Source organism: Phragmites australis, chromosome 5 (assembly GCF_958298935.1).
Source record: "Phragmites australis chromosome 5, lpPhrAust1.1, whole genome shotgun sequence".
Classification (NCBI taxonomy): domain Eukaryota; kingdom Viridiplantae; phylum Streptophyta; class Magnoliopsida; order Poales; family Poaceae; genus Phragmites; species Phragmites australis.
The window spans coordinates 14940391-14960964 of NC_084925.1; the positions used below are offsets into that span (position 1 = coordinate 14940391).

The window sequence follows — 20574 nt, forward strand, 5'->3', positions numbered from 1 at the left end:
GAGAAAATGGCTATTAAATTTTTGAGCATAAAATATTGTTCAGATTGAATTTGTTTCCATTTTGCACCAAGTGAACACTCATGTTGCTCAGGATAATGGGTTCTGCACAGGCATAGATTCTTTATCTGTTACGAATTAAATTAACTTAAGTTTCCAGATCTTCAAATAAAAATCGTTCAAGGCAACATGAGAAATTGTGCTGATGAAAATAAAAGCACCACATGGGGAAGCTGGTGAGGCTAGGCTGCCTTGTTCCGTCACATTCCAACGAATCAGTTCAACTACTCTCTCACAATTTCTAGGACTACCATGGCTAACGGATTTCCATCTATACATGATCAGCCATCTCACAAAACATCAAATCAGATCTGCAAGTACCGTTTTCCGCTCAACAAACGTCAAATCACGTCCGGCCTTTTCATTTGCCACCAAATTATTAAAGATCCATATATCCATACAAGGCAAATGCCAACAAGGATCTAAAAGGCTAGAAAGAGACTTCAGAAAATTGCTGGGGAATTTCTCCCAGCGCTTTACGTCCACGTCTGCTTAGAGCAACCCCCAAAATCTTCTGATGACATCCATGCGACAAAACCCACACGGAATGATCGGTCAGTGAAGTCAGGAGTGACATCCAGTGCCTTGATTTTACTACTTTGATGATCATGACACTACAAGAGAGCAATGTGCTCCAGGAATATTGGCCGTTGGGAATTAAACTTGGTCACATGGTTGGCATGTCAAGCACTTGAAAGACATCTTTGAACTCAACTCGCGGGTCACCACGTCTGCTTAGAGCAACCCCCAAAATCTTCTGATGACATCATCCATGCGACAAAACCCACACGGAATGATCGGTCAGTGAAGTCAGGAGTGACATCCAGTGCCTTGATTTTACTTACTTTGATGATCATGACACTACAAGAAAGCAATGTGCTCCAGGAATATTGGCCGTTGGGAATTAAACTTGGTCACATAGTTGGCATGTCAAGCACTTGAAAGACATCTTTGAACTCAACTCGTGTGTCACCACGTCTGCTTAGAGCAACCCCAAAATCTTCTGATGACATCATCCATGCGACAAAACCCACACGGAATGATGGGTCAGTGAAGTCAGGAGTGACATCCAGTGCCTTGATCTTACTTACTTTGATGATCATGACACTACAAGAAAGCAATGTGCTCCAGGAATATTGGCCGTTGGGAAAAAAACTTGGTCACATGGTTGGCATGTCAAGCACTTGAAAGACATCTTTGAACTCAAACTCGTGTGTCACTTTGTTGAAGCGTTCTACAAGTTTGTACCTCACATCGTTCAGGTAGAACGAGTGAGCGGTCTCTAGAAGACACTTTGCCTCTGAATCAGTTAGTTTGCTGGTGAAAACATCTCCACGGATAAGCACCATGTCCTTGGTCTCTGCGAACTCTGTATAATGAGTGACTGTATAGTAAAGGCTTGCTCGAGTGCCTCTTGCTTTATAGTCTTTAAGTCCTGTGAAGATCATGTATGGCATCTGGACTGGGACATTGAATTGCAAAAGAAGGAAACAGTAAATTCAGGAATGTTAAAAAAACACTGCAAATTCTAATGAACTAATGGTTAGATCAATTAGGCCAGCTACTACAATAAGCTCAAAAACAGTAGGAGGTACCAATGGTTTTCCCTTGACAGGTGAACTTACCACTAGATGGTTTATAAACGGGTTGTTTTGGGTTAAATTATTCGTTGCATAAATGAAAAGTTTTGCATAGTTAATGCCCTTTTTCTTCATCAACAATGTCAATTCAAAACAAAAGGAGGGCAGGCTAATCCATTATCGCAATACCCTGTGAATATGGATACCATGAACATTAAGTTAAATTATCATATTTAGATGCATTAATAATGGAACTTGTGTTACTTAGCTAGATTAACCGTGGGCTTGTGCATTAAAATTTGTTGAGTGTAAGCACAAAAGCATCGACCATGTTGATGTCAATATCATATTATAATTCAAGTTCCTAGTTGTACAATTTGTATTACAAGGGTTGTATTTTATGGGTCCATTTACCGACAGTACAAGAAACAAGTTGCATAAATTAGGCAGTTCCACAATAAAGAGGCACAATTTAAGAATGACCAAAGCCAGCTATATTGGTAGTTCTAAATTCAATGGAGAAAATATGAAAACAAAAACAAAAAATGACTACGTTAATCAAAATTCCAATTTCCAACAAAGAATTGAGTACTAACCTTGCATAAGCATAGTGGTGTATCCACTTCCCCTCCATAAAGGAATAACAAAGTGGTAGCTACAGCACAAACAAAATGAGCCCAGAAAATACATAATCATGGTACTACAAACTCTGCAACCAATAACTCAAATCGAAAAGTAAATACCATGTAGCTGATCGTTGTTCCAAGAAATGGTAAAGCTTTGCTTTCATACATGCACCTATATGGCCTCTTCCCAAATGATACTAATAAAGAAAACGAAGAGTAACATATCAGGACAAATGCAAGTTAATGTTATGAATACTAGAGTCAGCATGCACAATGCAGAAGAATGAAAATTAATGCTTTAATAGAGTAAAACATAATAAAACAATTTAATAAACACCAGCAATTGCATATTAGAGCCAAATTTATTTTGCTGGATTTTTATTGCATATTACGGTCAAATTTACTTTGAGTCGAAATCACAGTGTTAGCCTTGCGAATGTAGAAGCTTCTAAAGATCAGATAATATCATCCCTACCCTACATGAAAACCATGCATAATTTTTACATTCTATGGTAAAAAAGTACGGGTTTAAGAATAGCCTGTAAGAACCATGTTCGTTTTGATTCCATTGCCACTCCTATCCTCAACAAATGATGTTTCTCTAAAGTTGGTTGTGGTACCAAAATTCTACAATGGGAGGTATAACAAAATGCACCATTGTTAAAAGTAGGTGCTAATGTTATTTTATTTTCCATTAAATACAAGTAAGGATATGGTAGCATGGTCTTCATTTGATTCCCAGTGTTGAAGCACCGCTCACTTGCCATATCCCCCCACCGTTTGTCCAAAAAAGCGCAATCAGTAGCCAGAGGCTCAGAGCACATGCCACTAGGCACTAGTATTCTATGACAATTGGACAAATGCTGTCAAATAGTGATATTCTTGGAATTGAAACAGTGAATATGTAACTAGAATCATGAGGTGGAGATTACATCAGCACCAATTTTTATTTTTATTTTACTATTTTCCATAGCTGAAGAGGAAGGCAAAACTCAAATGTACATTGAAATTCCTCAGCACAGTTTATCCTACTCCAATTCCTTTAATAGCATGCAAGTTGAATTCAACACGATTTTTTAAAATGCACAGTATCATAATATCATCTCTATGCATTAGACCCTTATTTTTGCCTGAAACATGAGGTGGAAAATAAATCTACTTGCAGGCTTGCCTGATATGTTATTCCATTAGTAGTAACTGAAGTCTAAGCGTCCACATTTCAAAGATCCTATAAATTTCTTTCCAATTGATCGTACATGACAAAGGTCTGCACATTTGAATTAATGTTTGATTCCTTTCTATTTAACGAATCATTTAGGTACCTTACAAAAACATTCGTTTGGGGACAGTGCTTGAAAAATTACCAAGCATACACAGCAGAATATCAAATTTTGATGCTTATCTACGACGTCCATCAGAGGGGATCTCCTCAATGTTTAACACGAAAGGAGGCAGGGACTTAGGCTGCAGGGGGGTGAATCCGCTCGCAAACTGGGAGTAACCCCTCCGCGGCGGCCACAGGGGGAGGCCAGCCGGCGCGGCAGCCGCCGCCGGATGCGGTAAAGGAGGGGCGATCCAGCCGCCGCGGGATATGGCGGGGCCGCGGAAGGGGTAGAAGGAGGCGGCGGAGCGCAGGAGTCGTAGTGGTAGCCGCCGCATCGACTGAGAACGGAGGCGGTGGCGGAGGAAAGGGTTTTGGGCTGGGCTGGGCTGGTTCCCTGCTCTATCACTTCACTTGAAAGAGTAAATACTCAGACATTTGCTTTGTGATTTGTGCGAGACAAGATATCTTGTGATGTATAAGCTCTTATATAATTGATGTATTTTGTTGTATTTTTTAAGTGATGTACAGCTCTGACATCATCATGTGTACCTCACCTGTGGGCTGACATCATGTATTTCTCGTTGGTGTTTGAATTTTGAATTTATAAACAAAGGCTGGGGATATCAACTCCAATTTTGATTTTTCTTTTAGTACAACATTTTCATTTAACCTACCATTTTGAATTTTAGGTTAAGTATGTTGAACACTTCTCTACCAGCCGAACATTAAAATGTATCAAGTGGGAGATAATCAATTCAAATTTTACATAATTAGATCTCAAAAAGGAGCTCCAACAGTAACTTGAAAATATCCCTCCCAACCAAAGCCGGCGAGGACAAGGGTGCACAACAATGGCTCAAGACCAGCCATTTACTTGAAAGGCTCAGACACATCACAAGGTAGAACTATCTATACGACAAGGGCGCACAAACGTGATCATCACGATAAACTATCTCGAAAAGCACCATAAAGATAAAAGGGGAAAACTATCTATTCACACTCCGTTGCACGGGTCCTTCTCTATTCATGTTTTAGAGTATTTGGTCGAAATATGAAAGGTACTCCATAAAACTTGTGTAAGTTTTGAAAAAATATCCAACAAAAATCTCATATGTAAGGGAAGCCTATGTAAAATTTGAAGATCAAACTCAATTTCATTTGTAGGATATGAAATTTATGTCTTTTTCTTTGCTATTTTTTTTCAATTTCATAAATGAAATCAAGTTTGATACAAAAAGTTCACATGGTTATGTAATATAACATCCACTACATAGGATATTCTTTTAGAATCTTTTTAAAAAAAATCATATGCTATATGATAGTTTTCATTTTTCTGCCTAGCAGGTTGTTTCCACCACATATTTTCCCACATACCTCACCGTCGGTTAACCGGAAGGAATGGGAAACGTCCAAGAATCTCATGGAAACTCGCATCCACCCTTTGAAAGTACAAATAGTACATAAGTATTGATACTAGAAGCAGACATGTCATCTAAGAAACTGGTGTTACTCCTGGTTTCATGTAAAATACTCTCAAGATATGCAACATAGAAGCATCAGTTAGGTATCTTGAGCTTTCCATACTAGGTGACATGATTGTGCCATACAAAGACCAAAATAATTAAACAATTTTCAGATGATATTACTAGCCAGAGCCACACCATCAGATCCTATGTACTACATCCAAAGTCTATCTTCATTCTAAAATTTTCTAGCCAACGTTGCAGCAGTAAACAGAGCTTCTTTCTCGAATGGTGAGATCTGGATATTCCTGCAGACACAATAAAAATCAAACCCATATAAAATTCATGTTAGTTTTCAGACACTTCTACTGATTCACTGGCTGTCATGTAATGCAGTGTCAGTCTACTCTGTGGCATAGTACAATTGGCTACTAAGCAACAATCATACTCCTCACAGCTTTAGAAACCTGGTGATTGGTGCATTGTACCATGTTAAAAAACTTAAGATACTCACGGGTTGACATTTCTGAGATTTTGAAAAGCAGATATTAAGTTGCAAGATATCTGTTGGAGAGTTGCTCCAATCTTTTCGGTTGTAGCAGTAGTATCACAAGAATCACCTTGAATAGACAGGCACACCTGAAAATATGTAATGACAAAACTAAAACTGGACAGGTTGAATGAAGTAGCTGGAAATACGTCAAAAGAACATAAGGAGCAAATTAGGATTCCTTTCACGACCCAGATTCCCGTCGTGAAGGGATTTTCATTCCATTCAGCACTCCAACAGTTTCCTTTCACGGTTTTCGTCACGAAGGGATTCCCAAGGTTATTTCCTCCAGGACGGGATTCTTTCTCCTTTCCCTTCGCGATTCCTCTCGAAGGGAAGCTGTTGGAGATGAGAGAAAATAAAGGGAATGGAAATAGGGAAGAGAATCGGGAAGGGAACGAAATGAAGGGAATATGGTTGAAGATGATCCAAACACAGGGATCTAAGTTAACAGCTCCAAGTTTATCGATAATAGCACCTAAAGATAATTGAGTTAAATGGTAAAATATATGCTATAGATTATGTCACGGTAATTAGCACAGTATAATTACTAAAATGAAAATTTAACTGTATAGTATCACTAAGGAAGATGCTGCTAAATAACACTGAAATAACTGTTTATTCTGAAAAGTAACGCGGTTCTTGCCCTCATGTTGGCGGTCGCCAGAAATTCACAGCAGAGGCACTCAGAACCGTGCCAGTGGCTGAGTGGCTCAATATCGAGGTGTTCACAGCTATGGGCTGGTTAGTGGTTACAGAGGAGCTCACACTGGTGACGAGAATTGGGGAGATATTCATGTTATTTAAAGAAAAGCTGAGAGAATATTCCATGGGAACATTATTTTCTAGAATAAAGATAACAACATCATCCTGCAGGCTCGAACTTTTGCTATGTTATCTCTGTAAATTTGCCTGTCCGCCATGTCGCTGAGTTAATTTTCCCCGTATTCATGTTATGTAAAAAGGACTAAACCGACACAACTAGGATTTCTTTGGATAGGTAGGATATTAGACCAAATCCCTGCGGACTGGCTGGTAATTTTTAGTTCATTTTCATCACCAATCTGGGTTGGGTCCAATCCCCACCTATCCAAACAAGGTGTTTGGATGAGGGAGATGGGTATGAAAATATTCAGAAATGATCGTACATTTACATTGCTCTCACTGACAAATAATCAGGTCATTATATTGTACACTACTTCAATGCTACGATGACCTCCTTTGAAAAATAATGAGTGAATTGCACAAAACTACAACTAGTGTGCCTAGTAACACAAAACTATAAGTTTTGTACACTAATTTAACACATAACCCGATTTACATGTCTGCCATCGAAAACTCATTGTTCACCGTTACTGTTCATCAATAAAAAATCAGAGGTCTTTTGTTTCTCTAAAAATCCTAAAACTTTTTGTACGTATTCCATAATCCATTTTCAACATATTTTAATTGGATTCACCCAAAAAACCTATATAGAATTCTCCAAAAAAGCTACTTTTATAACTTCTAACAATTGTTAGGGCCTCCAACAAAATCCTAAAAATCTAAAAAAATTCACTAATATTCTTCTTATATGATGAACTAATTTTTAAAATTATTTCCAGCCCTAGGTTATGGTGAAAAAGTGAGTTCCTTTGTAATGCTCCATTTATATGTAGTTTTGTATTGCATATAAATAGAGCATTACAAAAGAACTTACTTTTTCAACATATAACCTAGGATTGGAAATAATTTTAGAATTAGTCAAAAAATCATATAAGAAGAATATTAGTGAAATTGCCCGGATTTTTAGGATTTACTTGAGGTCCTAACAATTGTTAGAAATTATAAAAGTAGCATTTTTTTAGAGAATTTTAGTTTAAATTTTACAGTTTTTTTGGATGAATCCAATTAAAATGGGTTGCACATCGATTATGGAAGAGCACGTACAAAAAGTTCTAGGGTTTTTGAAGAAACAGAAAACACTGATTTTTGTATCGGTGAACAGTGAATTTCGCCAGCAGAGATTATGTGTGAAATTGGTGTATAAAACTTATAGTTTTGTATTACTAGGCACAATACTTGTATTTTGTGCAATTCACTAAAAAATAATTGTGCATACCAGCACCACTACAAGAGAACATGAACATGCATGACAGTGCATTGTATTTGCACAAGCCACAGCCTGCAAGTCACACACAGAAAAATGCTTACTGCATTTCAAGTATCCAAGTATTGCCCAATAAACAATATCCAGGGAAGTGTATTTGCACATATTTTTTTTAACTCTTATCATACTGTCTAGGAGGTAACATAAAGTGGATTTATGTTCTTTAATTACTTGCTTCTGCAATGCATCTGAATGATACCCACAAAATTGAATTTAAGACATGATAAAATTTCTACCTCATTCAAGAAACATAATAAAATATTGATACAAACATGTTTTAGGCCATACAGAAAAATTATCGTGGTAATTTGTAACCTGGCAAAGGAACAGTAGAAGTCTTTGAGGTCTCTAACCTGGTAGGCATGAGCTAAGAGAAGCTGAGCAACTTCAGAACTCATCTTTTTGACAATAGCTTTTGTGCTTGTGGCTGTCAAAAAGAAACTTAGAACACTTTCCAATTTCAAATCCTTTTGTGAATTATCTGACCGTCGAGTACGGATTGTAGCCTGCAAAGAAAAGGAGAGCAGAAACCGCATGCATCATTTTACAGTCACTAGAAGAAGAAAATATGAAACAGAAGCTTCCAAGCATAATGAGAAGTCACAATTCCACATATTGATGCAACATGATAATGAGAAGTCAGTTCAACTAATTTTTGAACAGTTGTAAGCCTACCAACACAAAGAACTAATTAATCAACAATGGTTCAGAACCGAGCTGACAGCTGAATAGCTGATATTATTGTTTTTCCTCTTTACTGGATTAAAAAAATATTCATTTTGAAGATATACATACTGTTTCAAATCCTTTGTGAAGAAGGGACGAAATCATTGCATTGCAAATATGAATTGGAGGAACTATCTAAAAGATAAGGCAAATTGGATCAACTGGAGAACAACACTGCTGGTACCATCATTTGCATAAAACCAAAATGAGTAGAGCAAGTAGCATACTGAAACACTAATCAGTTGCCCATAAGCCGCCCCAGGCCCAACAGCATTTCTTGAATTGACGTAATGTTGCCTGGCACATAAGGCTTTTGGACAAGGAAGTGAGGTGATTGAAGAGTAAAATTAGAATACCTTCACACAATATTTTGAGAAGTACTGCAATATAATATCCAATTTCCACTTCCATTCCATGAAGGCCTGTTACAATCAATCAATAGATCTATTAAAGGTGCAACAACAAGCAACCATAGAACTAGAATAGTCAGAAAATGAGCAGTGCTAACAGACGCCAAGTTAGTAGCGTTGTTACTTGTTTTCTATTTACAGTTTCAGTTTTGCTTTTCTTTAGCACTCCCAACTGCAGCAGAGTGGCAGCTAGATTGCTATAATCTAAAGTAGTGTACAGAGCGATCAAACACTTAGGTCAACGTCAACCCAACAGCAACTATGTGGTATGAAATTTTCAATTGAACTAAAAACGACTAGCATTGACCAATCAAGCCATATGATTTCCCCATTGGCAAACAGTTTAGCTAGCAATTCGCACAACTGTGAGTGGGTTTACAATAAGCTATTGATGCATAACTAGTTCAGCCTTTTTCATGCAATCTTAACACACTAGCAACACGAACTTAAGAATTAAGATATCCATATAAACAAAGACAGGCCAAAAGATGGCAATGAATTGCAGTTACCAAGAGAAATGGGGATAAATAACTGATGTTATAAGTTAGCTCATCCAAAATAACTTCCATGATAGGGTTTCTACAAAGAGGGAAATAGAATGTTAGTAATAAACATTTAAGAGCACATTCAGCTCAAAAAAGGAAAATAACCTAGCTGACCTGAACCCATCAGCTCTTGAAGTCAGCCCTAATGTGTCTGCTTCTTTCCTAATCAAGTCAAGATTCATAACCTAGTTAAGAATTTGAGAATGTTAGCACAGTAATATAAACAAGTTATGTTTATCACCAAATATAGTATACTAACCATCACAAATAATTTCTGAACAGATATAAGTGTTCTTTCTAACTCTAATGATGAAAAGTTTAGGGAAGAATCTAGATCAGATGCTGATTTAGTAAAATCTCCTTTAGAAGGTATGCTATCTTCAACTTCATCTTTAGCTTCATGGTGATACTGGTTGAGTAGAAGGTATATGCAGTTCTTTACAAATGATTTGAATACCACCTTTCGTGATCCCTGTTAATAATTGTGAAATTTCAACATCGTCATAAAATCACATAACAAATGTACATTAGTGGACAATGTAACTCAAACAGCAACCATAACTCCAGGTAAGACCTCTTCTTTTAATAAAAATGGTGAGATAGAAAAATCATGCAAAACGAGCCAAGAAAAGTAGTGCACTATTGTTGGATTATTGATGTAGGTCATACCAGAAGCATATTTATCATAGATTCCCTGAAAATCGCCCAGTCTAATGACTCTGCAACACAATAAAAAATTTGATAAGATATCTTTTTCACTGTGCAGACATATAAAAGCCAGAAAAAGATAAACAGCCAAGTTCTGGAGTACCCTACCTTTGTATGCAATATGACGGGGTACAAAGTCTGCTTCAAGTGTGCTGACAAGATACTCGAACAACATCATGTTCTCTATAGCCTAGATTAAAGAACAGAAGAAACTCAAATTATATATATATATATACACATACATATACATGGTAGTGCTATTTTATACCTATGGTGTAGTGTATTATTCTACACCTACTGAACAAAATTTTAGTAGTAACTACTGAATCACGTTTTACTACTGAAATTTTGTTCGGCTATATTGAAATTTTGTTCAGTAGGTGTAGAATAATATGCTACACCTAGGATGTAAAATAGTATATTTATATACATATATATATACACGTATATACAAACATATATATACACACGTATATACATGCTGAAATTTTGTTCGGTAGTATTGAAATTTTGTTCAGTAGGTGTAGAATAATATGCTACACCTAGGATGTAGAATAGTATATGCATATACATATACACGTATATGCATATACATATACACGTATATGCATATATATATATATATATATACGTGTATACATACATACGTATATATATCATGGAACGCAATAATTGAACAGATAAATGTAGGAGTTCAAGTTCCTAATTTCAGGCTCTCGGATAGCTCAAAATACAATCTTACTTTGATTAACAAAAGAATGGAAAATGTAAGTTTTTTTTCATTTATGAGTAAAAGGTTGGATTTAATTCTTGTTAATCGCAACAAGTTACTTGAAGCATAGCACAGAAAAATATTGCAGGCATATAATGCCTATGTAGATCATTACATAGCAATCCCATCTTTGAATTATTCGTTGACCAATCTAACTAGTATTCCTCACATTATTAGGAACAGTCGAGGCCTGATCCAAAGTATTTGAAACCAAAACAGGTGAAAAGAAAAAACGAACCAATCACCAAAGTGTGGGGAGGGGGCTGCACCAACCTTTTTTCATTAACCTAATTATTTTGTTAAAGACAAACAATGTGATAATCAATGATTGATTGAATGAAGCATGCCATTTATGATATCATAGGAAATAATATGAGATAATAATCAGGAAGCAGCTTGCAAACATTTTGAGGCTAGAACTATCTGTTGTTACCTTAATTCCATTATGAGCATCCGTGGCATTAGTTGGTTCAACCATGTCCTCAATCAGCAACGAGAATCTCTTGGGAAGGGCAAAACAGAATAAGATATCTTCATGACATAGAGAAAATATCACAAATCCAAGTATGTTGGTCCAATATGCTTACAGCAACTAGTGTCTAAATACGCAGAGGAAAGTAATTTAGAGGAAAAGAAACAGACAAAATGGCAATAGTACTTCCTAACTCACACTTGACAGTATTGACTAGGAGTAGCACTTACAACACAAGTCAAGGGTCTACGATCTCAAAACTCAAAAGGGGAAAAAGTCATAAAAAGAACTGGAGTGACAAGGGAATAGAATAAATTAAATGAAAAACTCAAAATGTACATTACAAGTATACCCACATAACAAGGTATGAATTTTTGGTTCAAAAAAAGGTTGAAAGAATCATAGTGCATACTTTATCATAACAAAAACAAAATTTGAAAAGATGAATTACAACATTAGTAAATAATATGTAACGTCAGCTTACCGAAGGATCAAATAAGTGATCTGAGCTCCTCACATTTCCCCCAATCTCACCACAAATGACATCATTGCCAAGCAGAAATGGTGACCAGGACTGTGTAGAATGAGAAAATATTTATGAATGTCAAATTTCAAAGTTTAATAGAATACAAAACATTTTCATAAAGAGAGTGTTCGATGAAATTATGTTATCATCTTACCTCTTTAACTACAACTAAAGCTTGGTATGCACCAGAATCTGTCAGATATGTTCTTGGGTATTCCTGCAATAAACATCAAAATCACATGAAGTGAGATATTTTCTGGTAGGAATTTGGCATAGTATTAAAACAAAATCAGTAAAACTCCCCTAAATCCCAAACAGAAAGTGACTGGATAGTAGATTGGAAGTCAGTTGTGCTAATAAACAAAAGAAAATGTTGAAGCATTATTAACAATCTAACAGAGCAGATTGGCATTTACATATTTCTATTTCCGAAGTGCCAAAATCATTTGAACTTGAATACAAGCAGCAGAAAAGATAGAGAAAGGGGTAAGCAGCACTTTACCTTGCCCAACTCCATTAAGAGATGGAAACTTGCCACAGCAAGCTCCAGGGAGCTACTGTTTTGAAGAATCTGGAAAACAGCATCGTACATTCTCCTTGCAAAAGGAAAAAAACGCATGGAAGATTACCATGTCATCATAGAACTGACCAAAATAACTTAAGTACTCAACAAATAAAACAGTCTCAAAGAACATTGATCAAAATATTCAGTAAAAATCTACTTGAACTGAATAAGTAGGCATGAAACAATAAATTCATGAATCAAAAGTCTCAAAGAAAGTTCAATAAAATATTCAGTAAAAAACCAATTTGATCAGAATAAGAAAGGTATGAAAGAATAACTTCACAAAAGTGGAATGTTCTATAAGAATCAAAACAAAATACATGCATAAATGCTGCTATCTTTTATATAAATGAGTGACAGAAGATTCATATGCAAATTTGTTGCACAACAAAGGAAAAAAATGTGAAAGATAATGGATAGATAAACTTCTATATCTTCCTTCCGTAACAGAATGAACAAGAACAGACTAAACCACATCTGACAAGATGGCACAGAAGGCCAGTAATCGTTTGGGAAAACTGCCTCGACACAACAGAGAAAAGAAAATTAGCCAGTAAGTCACTTCCCAGTAAACAGGTTGATGTCAGCATTAGGTTTTTCTGGTAGCCTTTCTCCCAATCCTATGTCTATAATTTGTGATCCTTTTCTTTCCTAACTGTGAAAGATGTCTCTGTTCTTGTTGGCAGAAAATGAGGATCACATCATGTCGGAAAGAAAAGTAACAAAGTTGAATAAAAGAAAACTAGATACTCATGCCACGAAATAACAAAGGGGCCAACTCTAGAAAGGATGCAGATGAGAAGAGCATCTGAAATGAAACCTCTCCTCTTGTCTAAAAGAACAATCAGTGCGATGGAACCTTCTCAAGCTCTCGTCACAGTGCAGTGAAATATGAGGAAAAGGAACTAGCAGAACATCCTCATAAGCCCCAAATACAACAAGAATGAGGCGGAAATTTTTATACAGAATGGCGCAGCTAAACTTGAGAGGACCAATCTGGTCTGTGCAGAGTGAGGTCCGTACCACGAGGGGGCCGAGGGGTTGTCGCCGGCGAGGCAGGCCGAGCGCACAGCCTCCAAGAAGGCAGCTCCTGCAGAGTTCCGCAGATGACTTAGCAGTGGCAGAGATCAATAGGAGCGGAGATGAACGAAACCTAGAAAAAAATCGAAGGAAACAGAAATAGAGGGAAGGGGGAGGAGAGAAGGCGTTTACGGTCGTCGTGGAGGTCGCGAGAGTCCTTGATGCCGGAGGAGTCGAGGATGGCCATCGCGTTCTCCTCGATGCCGCCATCCGCGGCGGCGGCGGACGGTGGGGCGCGAGAGGTCGCCATTGTTTTGGGGGGTTTTGAGCGGGTTTGTCTCGGACCCTTGTCTGATCACAGCAAACTCCAGAGCACATGTAAACCGAACAGGGTCGAGAGAGGGAGAGAAATACAAAGAGCGTCGATCTCCACCTAGAACGAACGGTTGAGCATGGACTGGCGCGTCCTCTTCCCCCTGGTTGTGCTGGCAGCTCGGCACGGTCCAGCGGCGGATCTATTGACATTTTCGACACGGGGATCTATCATCCGAGCAGCTATCATCAAATAATCTCATTTAACTAAAGTTCGACAGGAGGAATAGCTAATATTTGCTAAGTCACACCCACTAATATATTGCAACCGTTCTGGAATTAACCAACAATGATACACTTCTTATTATTATCGGTTGATTCTACGAACCGATAGTGATACGAAATATAGTTCTAAAGAGAATGTGTTAGCCAAACTTAAAAATGTAAAATAAGACAATAAACATGAAAGTTCAAAAGTTAGGCTAATTAAGCTTCGAAATGCAATACATAAGGTTGATATATTACAAAAGAAATTTCAAATTAAAAAAACCAATATCCAGATTAAAAAAAACTAAACCTATGCTAGCTAGCCCTAGCTATGCTTATGCTAGTTTCTACTTCTTCGTTGGCAGGCTCTCATCCTCCTCCCCTAACAATGATGACTCACTCTAGTCTTCATCATGGGTCCTCGGGACCCTATAGACGACAACGACATCCTCCTCATCCTCAAAAAGCTTTACTTCTTGAGATCGTCCCTTTACTTCTTGAGATCATCCTAATTGATGATACCATCGTCGTCATCATCACTGACGACAACGTCCCCCTCCTCCGATGAGTCAAAGTCCATGGACATGTTGACATCATTGGAGCCCTAGGAGGAGGACGTGTCCTTGATAAAATGTAGGAGGCTTAAAACTATGTCGGCTTCAAAAACAACATAACATAAACTTATATCAATTTCTATCTAAATATGCTCAAGGTTTATTTAGTGTGTCTACTCTATCGATCAAAGCGCTTGTAATCTATCTAAGAAGGTCAATTGCAAGTAAGTAAATGCGGAAACGTAAATAAGGTAGAGAGAGCAAACTCGGTACAAGGATTTTTCCGTGGTATTGATGGCATGAATGCCACCCTTAGTCTATATTAGATCTCCACAAAGGATATACTCCCGATCAGCACCCGGTCACGGTATTTGAGCCACCGAGTCACAAAGACAAGGTCTCCACTGGATGAGCCACCAAGCCACTAAGGCAAGGTCTCACTACTAGCCTCTCTTTCAGTTTCTCGCCTCCGTGATCACTTCGGAGCTTGAGCCACAAAGGCAAGGGTCTCCACGTCCCCGCACAATCGCCTAGCCGCTCCACACCAAGTCGTAGGAGGGTCAACAAACTTGTTGGGGAGTCACCAAGACTTCAAGGTGCCGACATACCAAGAGGTACACTATTAGATCACTCCTTGATCTACTCTCTAGGCAGTAATCACCTAGCAACTCACTCTCTAGGCCTATAAGCACTAATCACTTACTAATCTTATGCTTAATCGCCTTGGATGATCACTTTAAGCATTTTAGTGGCTTGGATGTCTTCTCAGGTGTATATATGAACTTCTCTGGACTCTAGCATGTTCAAATAACTGAGTGGAGGGGTATTTATAGCCTCAAACTCACGCACTACCCGTTAACCTAACAGCTCTAAAAAGCTGTTAACACCGGATGATCTGGTGAGAACAGTAGTACTAACACCGGATCATCTGGTGAGTACACTCTCACAAACTAGCTATTGGAACCCCACTCAAACCTATGTGAACACCAGATAATTCGATGTATACTCTATCTTCATCATCGGACTTTCCGGTGAGTATACCTTAGTCATCCGAGCCAACATCTTCTCTGTGTAAATTGCTCCGATGTATTCTCCGGTGCACATCACTTCATCACCGGACCATCCGGTGCGTTAAGCCAGCTGAGCCAATGCAGCCCTCTTTGGAAAATATGCTCCGGTATACAAATCTTCACAACACCCTTTGTTGTGGCTCTTCCTTTCTTCATTGCCACTTTCTCCCTTGATTTGACCTAAGCAAGGGCTTATCCCCTTTTGTGAGCTTTCATGTATCTTGCACTTGCTACAATCTCCATTCATTGTTCATGTTACATTCCTTGCTTTGGTCGTCAAACATCTCCCCCTTTATCAACAATCTTCAAAAAGGGCTATATACACAAGTTGAACTTAAAGGGAAAAACATTAGAGCACATGAGAAAGAGATTCACAAATCATGATCCAATTAAAAAAGATACTAATTGTAATGATACCAATTGTAGGAATTACACTAAAAAAAATGATACCAATTGAAAGCTATAAAACCACATGGATCATAATTCATGAAACTCACATAATATAGTCTAAACTCTTCCTATATGTGTGCATACATATGATAAGAAAGAAACGTATGCACAACTAGACAATATGTCGAGATAGGAAGTTTAAGCTATATTATGCATGGAGGTAGCTTAAATGAATAAAGATTTGACAATGATACAAAGCATTTGAGCATTGCATACCTCTGGGGACATATTGATTGCTCTATGAGACTACAAAAGATGCAACTTAAAACACATGTTAGTCTCAAAATCACAACCTATAGGATATACTCCCCATAAATGTGTGCATACAAGTGTTGAATACTTGTGAGATATATGCACTTGTTGTTGATAATACTGGGGACTTATCCTATAGATTGGATCATGACATATAAAAGATATCAAATGTCAAACTAGTGTCATAAAAGAAACCTACAACTAATAAACCATATAGGTTGCTCATGGATAAGAGAGAAATACAAGCAACATACTACATGAAAACCATACTAGGCATTATAATAAATTGAAATAAGCACATATCCTAGACAAGGTAAATTAGCTTAGGTGTTTTGCTCATCTTCGGAGCTTGAGCCACAAAGGTAAGGGACTCCACGTCCCTGCACAATTGCCTTTCTCCGCTCCACACCAAGTCGGAGGGTCAACAAGCTTGCCAGTGAGTTACAAGACTCCAAGGTATCAGCGTACCAAGAGGTACACTGTTGGATCACTCCTTGATCCACTCTCTAGGCAGCAATCACTTAGCAACTCACTCTCTAGACCTATAAGCACTAATCACTCACTAATCATGTGCTTAATCTCCTTGGATGATCACTTTAAGTACTTTGGTGGCTTGGATGTCTTCTCAGATGTATATGAACTTCTCTAGACTTCAGCATGCTTAAATGACTAAGTGGAGGGATATTTATAGCCTCAAACTCACGTACTAGCTATTAACCCAACGACTTTAAAAAGCTATTAACACCGGATGATCCCGTGAGAACAGTAGTACTAACACCGGATCATCCGGTAAGTATACTCTCATAAACTAGTCGTTGGAACCCCACTCAAACCTATGTGAACACCGGATACTCTGGTGTATACTCCATCTTCATCACCAGACTTTCCGGTGAGTATACCTTATCCATCCGAGCTAATATCTTCTCTGTGTAAATTACTTCGATGTATTCTCCGGTGCACATCACATCATCACCGGACCATCTGGTGCATTATCTTCAGCCAGCTGAGCCAATGCAACCCTCTCTGGAAAATATGCTCCGTTGTACAAATCTTCAGAGCACTGGACCTCTCGGAGAGGTCACTGTATTCTCTCCTTTATCAACAATGCTCTGGTGCATTCCTTTGGTGTGTTTAAATCAATCACCAGACTATCTAGTGGGGTCTTCTTCTTTGTCTTTGCACTGTTTATTATTCGGTGTATTGCCCGGTGCACTTTATCACCAGACCTTCCGGTGTGTTGACCTTTGATCTTCAATAGCTGCCACCTTCTCTGGTGGAAATGCTCCGGTGTGTATCCTCCTCTGAGCACCGGATCATCCGGTGAGGTCAAATGCCTCTGGACACAATGCTCCGGTGTGTTCAACCATGTGACCACTGGACCATCTGGTGAAGTCATTTCTCTTGGGACTTTTTCTAATTTAACCAAACTTTGTCACGGCTTCGGTGGCTTCTTCATGTATTGCATCCATGAGACTTACTAACATATATTATTGACAAACATGTTAGTCCCAATGACTATGTTGTCATTAATCACTAAAATCACAATCATGGCCTAATAGGGCCATTTTCGCTACAGCTAGTATTGTGTGGGGATACTTCGACAGAGGACCCATGCCAAAAAAGTTATCTCGGTCCGCATCGTATAGGGAGGAGGACTGTTTATTGGTGGAGGAGGAGAAGAAATCATTGGTGGTGGAGGCTGTCATTGCTTCCTCCTCCTCCAATGAGTACGATGGTGGGGACAAAGGATAGGCCGAAGATGGTGGCGGTGGAGGAGGAGCAACATGCAGCAATGGGGGAGGAGGAACTTTCCACATGTGGATTAAAGGAGGAGGAGGACAAGGTTTTTTTTTAATGGTGCAAAAGACCGAAGGGGCACTAGGAGTTATGAAGGGGGCAGTTAAGACATCACTACTAGTTGGGAAATACAATCGACAATGATAGGTGGTGCGTGAATTGATGCGTTAGTCTATTATTGCCAGTTGGTTACTTTGATTGTCATAACTATGACCCCTATTTAATTATCCTGCCTTTGTCATTTTCCCATGATGAGTAGCTTTCCTAGCCCTGAAGCTCAAGCACCTTTTTTCAATTTATTTTGATAATATCTCTCCTGGTTCTAGTTACTAACTAGCAATGATGGCCTATCATAGACGCATCAATTCTCGCATCCACACATTCATACTATTATTACCTGTTGTAGTTGTGAAGTGGAAGTGATAGACTATCATCAACACCTCGATTCCCATGCCCTGCACATTCATACTATCATTGTCAGCTGGTTACTTATCCGGTAGTGATAATATTGTTATCCTCTATAACTATCCTTATCTGCTTTTCTTCAACACTTGGTCACTCTAGAGCCATATCGGCTCCCTGCCGCGCCACGCCCTCCCCGACCTCCTCCACCTTGTGAACTCCTCCACATCTCGGAGCTGACATCGCATCCTCATCCACCCCAACGCTAGCCTCCATCACTCCCCAAGCTAATCCCAACTATTTTCTAGTCCTCTCAAAAAATCTAAGAACTTGGATGTGTGTTGATGCAAATGTCACTTAATAGAAGATTATTGAGAAAAATGGATGATTAGACCCTAGAAAAATTATGCAATGATATATGCTACTTTTCAAGTTGTGAATGGTTTAGTAGTGGTAGAAAAACCGATTACTAATATACTGCTATATTTTGGTGGACTAGTTTTCTTTTTAGAAAGTGATGACATTGAATAGCTAGATGCAGTTTGCCAATGATGAATTCATACTGAATTATGTTTGAAGGTGATGCTATGTGGTATCAGGATTTTTGTTAGGATAATTACATAAATCATGCTACCCATGACATCACATTTAAATTTTGGACACACAATTGAGGCATAAATTAATAATTTTTATTGACATTCCTTTGCGCAATATCTTGCTTGCAATAGCTTGTGCCCCTGAGCTAAGGCCCTTTTTACGTGAGGCAATAAGGTGTCATATCTTACGTTCCTTTTATCTTATGCATGGATTTACTAATGATGTTTTGAAATTAATTTGACGTCCACCGTTAAGAAATCATATCAACGCATATTATACCTGGGTAGAGGGAGAGAAAGGTGAGTTAGGTTTGGTTCCAATTTTCTTCTCCCTCTTCTCCCTCGGAGACACAGCCTCCTGAAGTCCTCGACACCCTCGAAGCCACAGCCTCTTGGAGCCCCTATCTCCTAGAGCCCTCAACGCCCCCAAAGCCACAGCCTCCTGGAGCCACAGTTCTCGGAACCCCAGTCTCCCGAAGTCCTCGATGCCCCTGAAGTCACGACCTTCTAGAGCCGTAGTCTCCGGGAGCCCTCAACGCCCCTGGAGCCACAACCTCCCGAAGCCTGGGTAGGCTCCCCTGGAAGCCGGAGGGAGGGGCCGTCTGATCTTGGAGAAAGATCAACAAGAGGGGGCCCACCGGTTGTCCTCCTTGATAAGAAAGTGACCGGCATTCAATGTGATGCATGTGGGAGCCGTCCTGACATCCCAAGTGCAAGTGAGGGCCGGACTGACACCTTGGACAGTACGATGCCACAATAGGTGACCGGCTGGGCACCACGTCCCTAGTGCCACTTGCACTACTGTACTACCATGGTAGATAATTTTTCTAGTTAGGGGTAAAATACATCCTACTTAGACCCATGCCGAGTGATTTGACCGGTCCTAGGTCCCTACCAACTAGCGATGGTCTGTATCGCTATCTCTGTAAGGGTATATTTGTACATTTATACACTGCATGGCACTATAAATACATACCCTTGGCCATCAAACCAAGGGACCAATCCTTCTTGACCATCACATATCTGGTGTTCCTCCCTCTCTACTTCTTCTCCAATCTTGAGCACGCTCCCTTGAGTGTACTCTCGTCGCACTTGTTCATGCAAGACATATTCTTGCACCAATAGTGCGTCGTCCATGGGGGGCTAAACATAGTGGCTGTTCTTCACCGCAGCACCCATGCAAAAATATGCATGATAGCTGCGACCAAGAATACCATGTGGCCCCGCTAGCTTTGCAGCTAGGCGGAACATCTACTCTCCGTACAATGCCGACCCAATAGCTTGGGTTGGCATGGAGCTCCAGTCCGACGCAGGGATCTTCTAGTAGTGGCATGGCGAGGACCTCGCTGCACCCCAGGAGGTTACACCCAAGGCCGCAGCT

At 39.1% G+C, this 20574-nt stretch overlaps 2 protein-coding genes across 4 annotated transcripts; both read right to left on the reverse strand.

Moving 5' to 3' along the window:
• Window positions 1-394: 394 nt before the first annotated feature.
• LOC133918838 (uncharacterized) lies at window positions 395-3994 on the reverse strand. 2 transcript variants are annotated; one of them, XM_062362913.1, is made up of 4 exons: window positions 3628-3994; window positions 2381-2460; window positions 2234-2292; window positions 395-1519 (listed from the first exon to the last, which is right to left on the reverse strand). In XM_062362913.1, the coding sequence occupies exons 1-4, from the start codon at window positions 3676-3678 to the stop codon at window positions 1218-1220; spliced, it is 492 nt and encodes a 163-aa protein (XP_062218897.1). In that variant the 5' UTR covers window positions 3679-3994; the 3' UTR covers window positions 395-1217. The 2 variants fall into 2 exon arrangements, with proteins under 2 accessions (XP_062218897.1, XP_062218898.1); XM_062362914.1 differs by having other exon boundaries at window positions 395-1492; window positions 3628-3992.
• A 1079-nt stretch (window positions 3995-5073) lies between these two features.
• Window positions 5074-13990, reverse strand: LOC133918837 (negative regulator of systemic acquired resistance SNI1). 2 transcript variants are annotated; one of them, XM_062362912.1, is made up of 15 exons: window positions 13686-13987; window positions 13497-13563; window positions 12411-12504; window positions 12063-12125; window positions 11867-11956; window positions 11344-11412; window positions 10247-10328; window positions 10100-10149; window positions 9690-9902; window positions 9545-9615; window positions 9395-9464; window positions 8832-8897; window positions 8103-8255; window positions 5565-5689; window positions 5074-5358 (listed from the first exon to the last, which is right to left on the reverse strand). In XM_062362912.1, exons 1-15 carry the CDS (start codon window positions 13801-13803, stop codon window positions 5289-5291), a joined length of 1401 nt encoding a protein of 466 aa, XP_062218896.1. In that variant the 5' UTR covers window positions 13804-13987; the 3' UTR covers window positions 5074-5288. The 2 variants fall into 2 exon arrangements, 1 of the variants encoding a protein (XP_062218896.1); XR_009909846.1 differs by having other exon boundaries at window positions 5330-5358; window positions 5565-5939; window positions 13686-13990.
• Between the last annotated feature and the right edge of the window lie 6584 nt (window positions 13991-20574).

Bases quoted from the DNA above. Each gene is read 5' to 3' on its own strand.
- LOC133918838 (XM_062362913.1), bottom strand. From the start codon at position 3,678: ATGGACGTCGTAGATAAGCATCAAAATTTGATATTCTGCTGTGTATGC. The intron at 2,293-2,380 runs GTATTTACTTTT...TTTGTGCTGTAG, and splicing joins GAACAACGATCAGCTACATG to CTACCACTTTGTTATTCCTT. The intron at 1,520-2,233 runs GTTAGTACTCAA...TCAATGTCCCAG, and splicing joins CACCACTATGCTTATGCAAG to TCCAGATGCCATACATGATC.
- LOC133918837 (XM_062362912.1), bottom strand. From the start codon at position 13,803: ATGGCGACCTCTCGCGCCCCACCGTCCGCCGCCGCCGCGGATGGCGGC. The intron at 8,898-9,394 runs GTAACTGCAATT...TGATTGTAACAG, and splicing joins ATTTATCCCCATTTCTCTTG to GCCTTCATGGAATGGAAGTG. The intron at 5,690-8,102 runs GTTAGAGACCTC...ACATATTTTCAG, and splicing joins TCTTAGCTCATGCCTACCAG to GTGTGCCTGTCTATTCAAGG.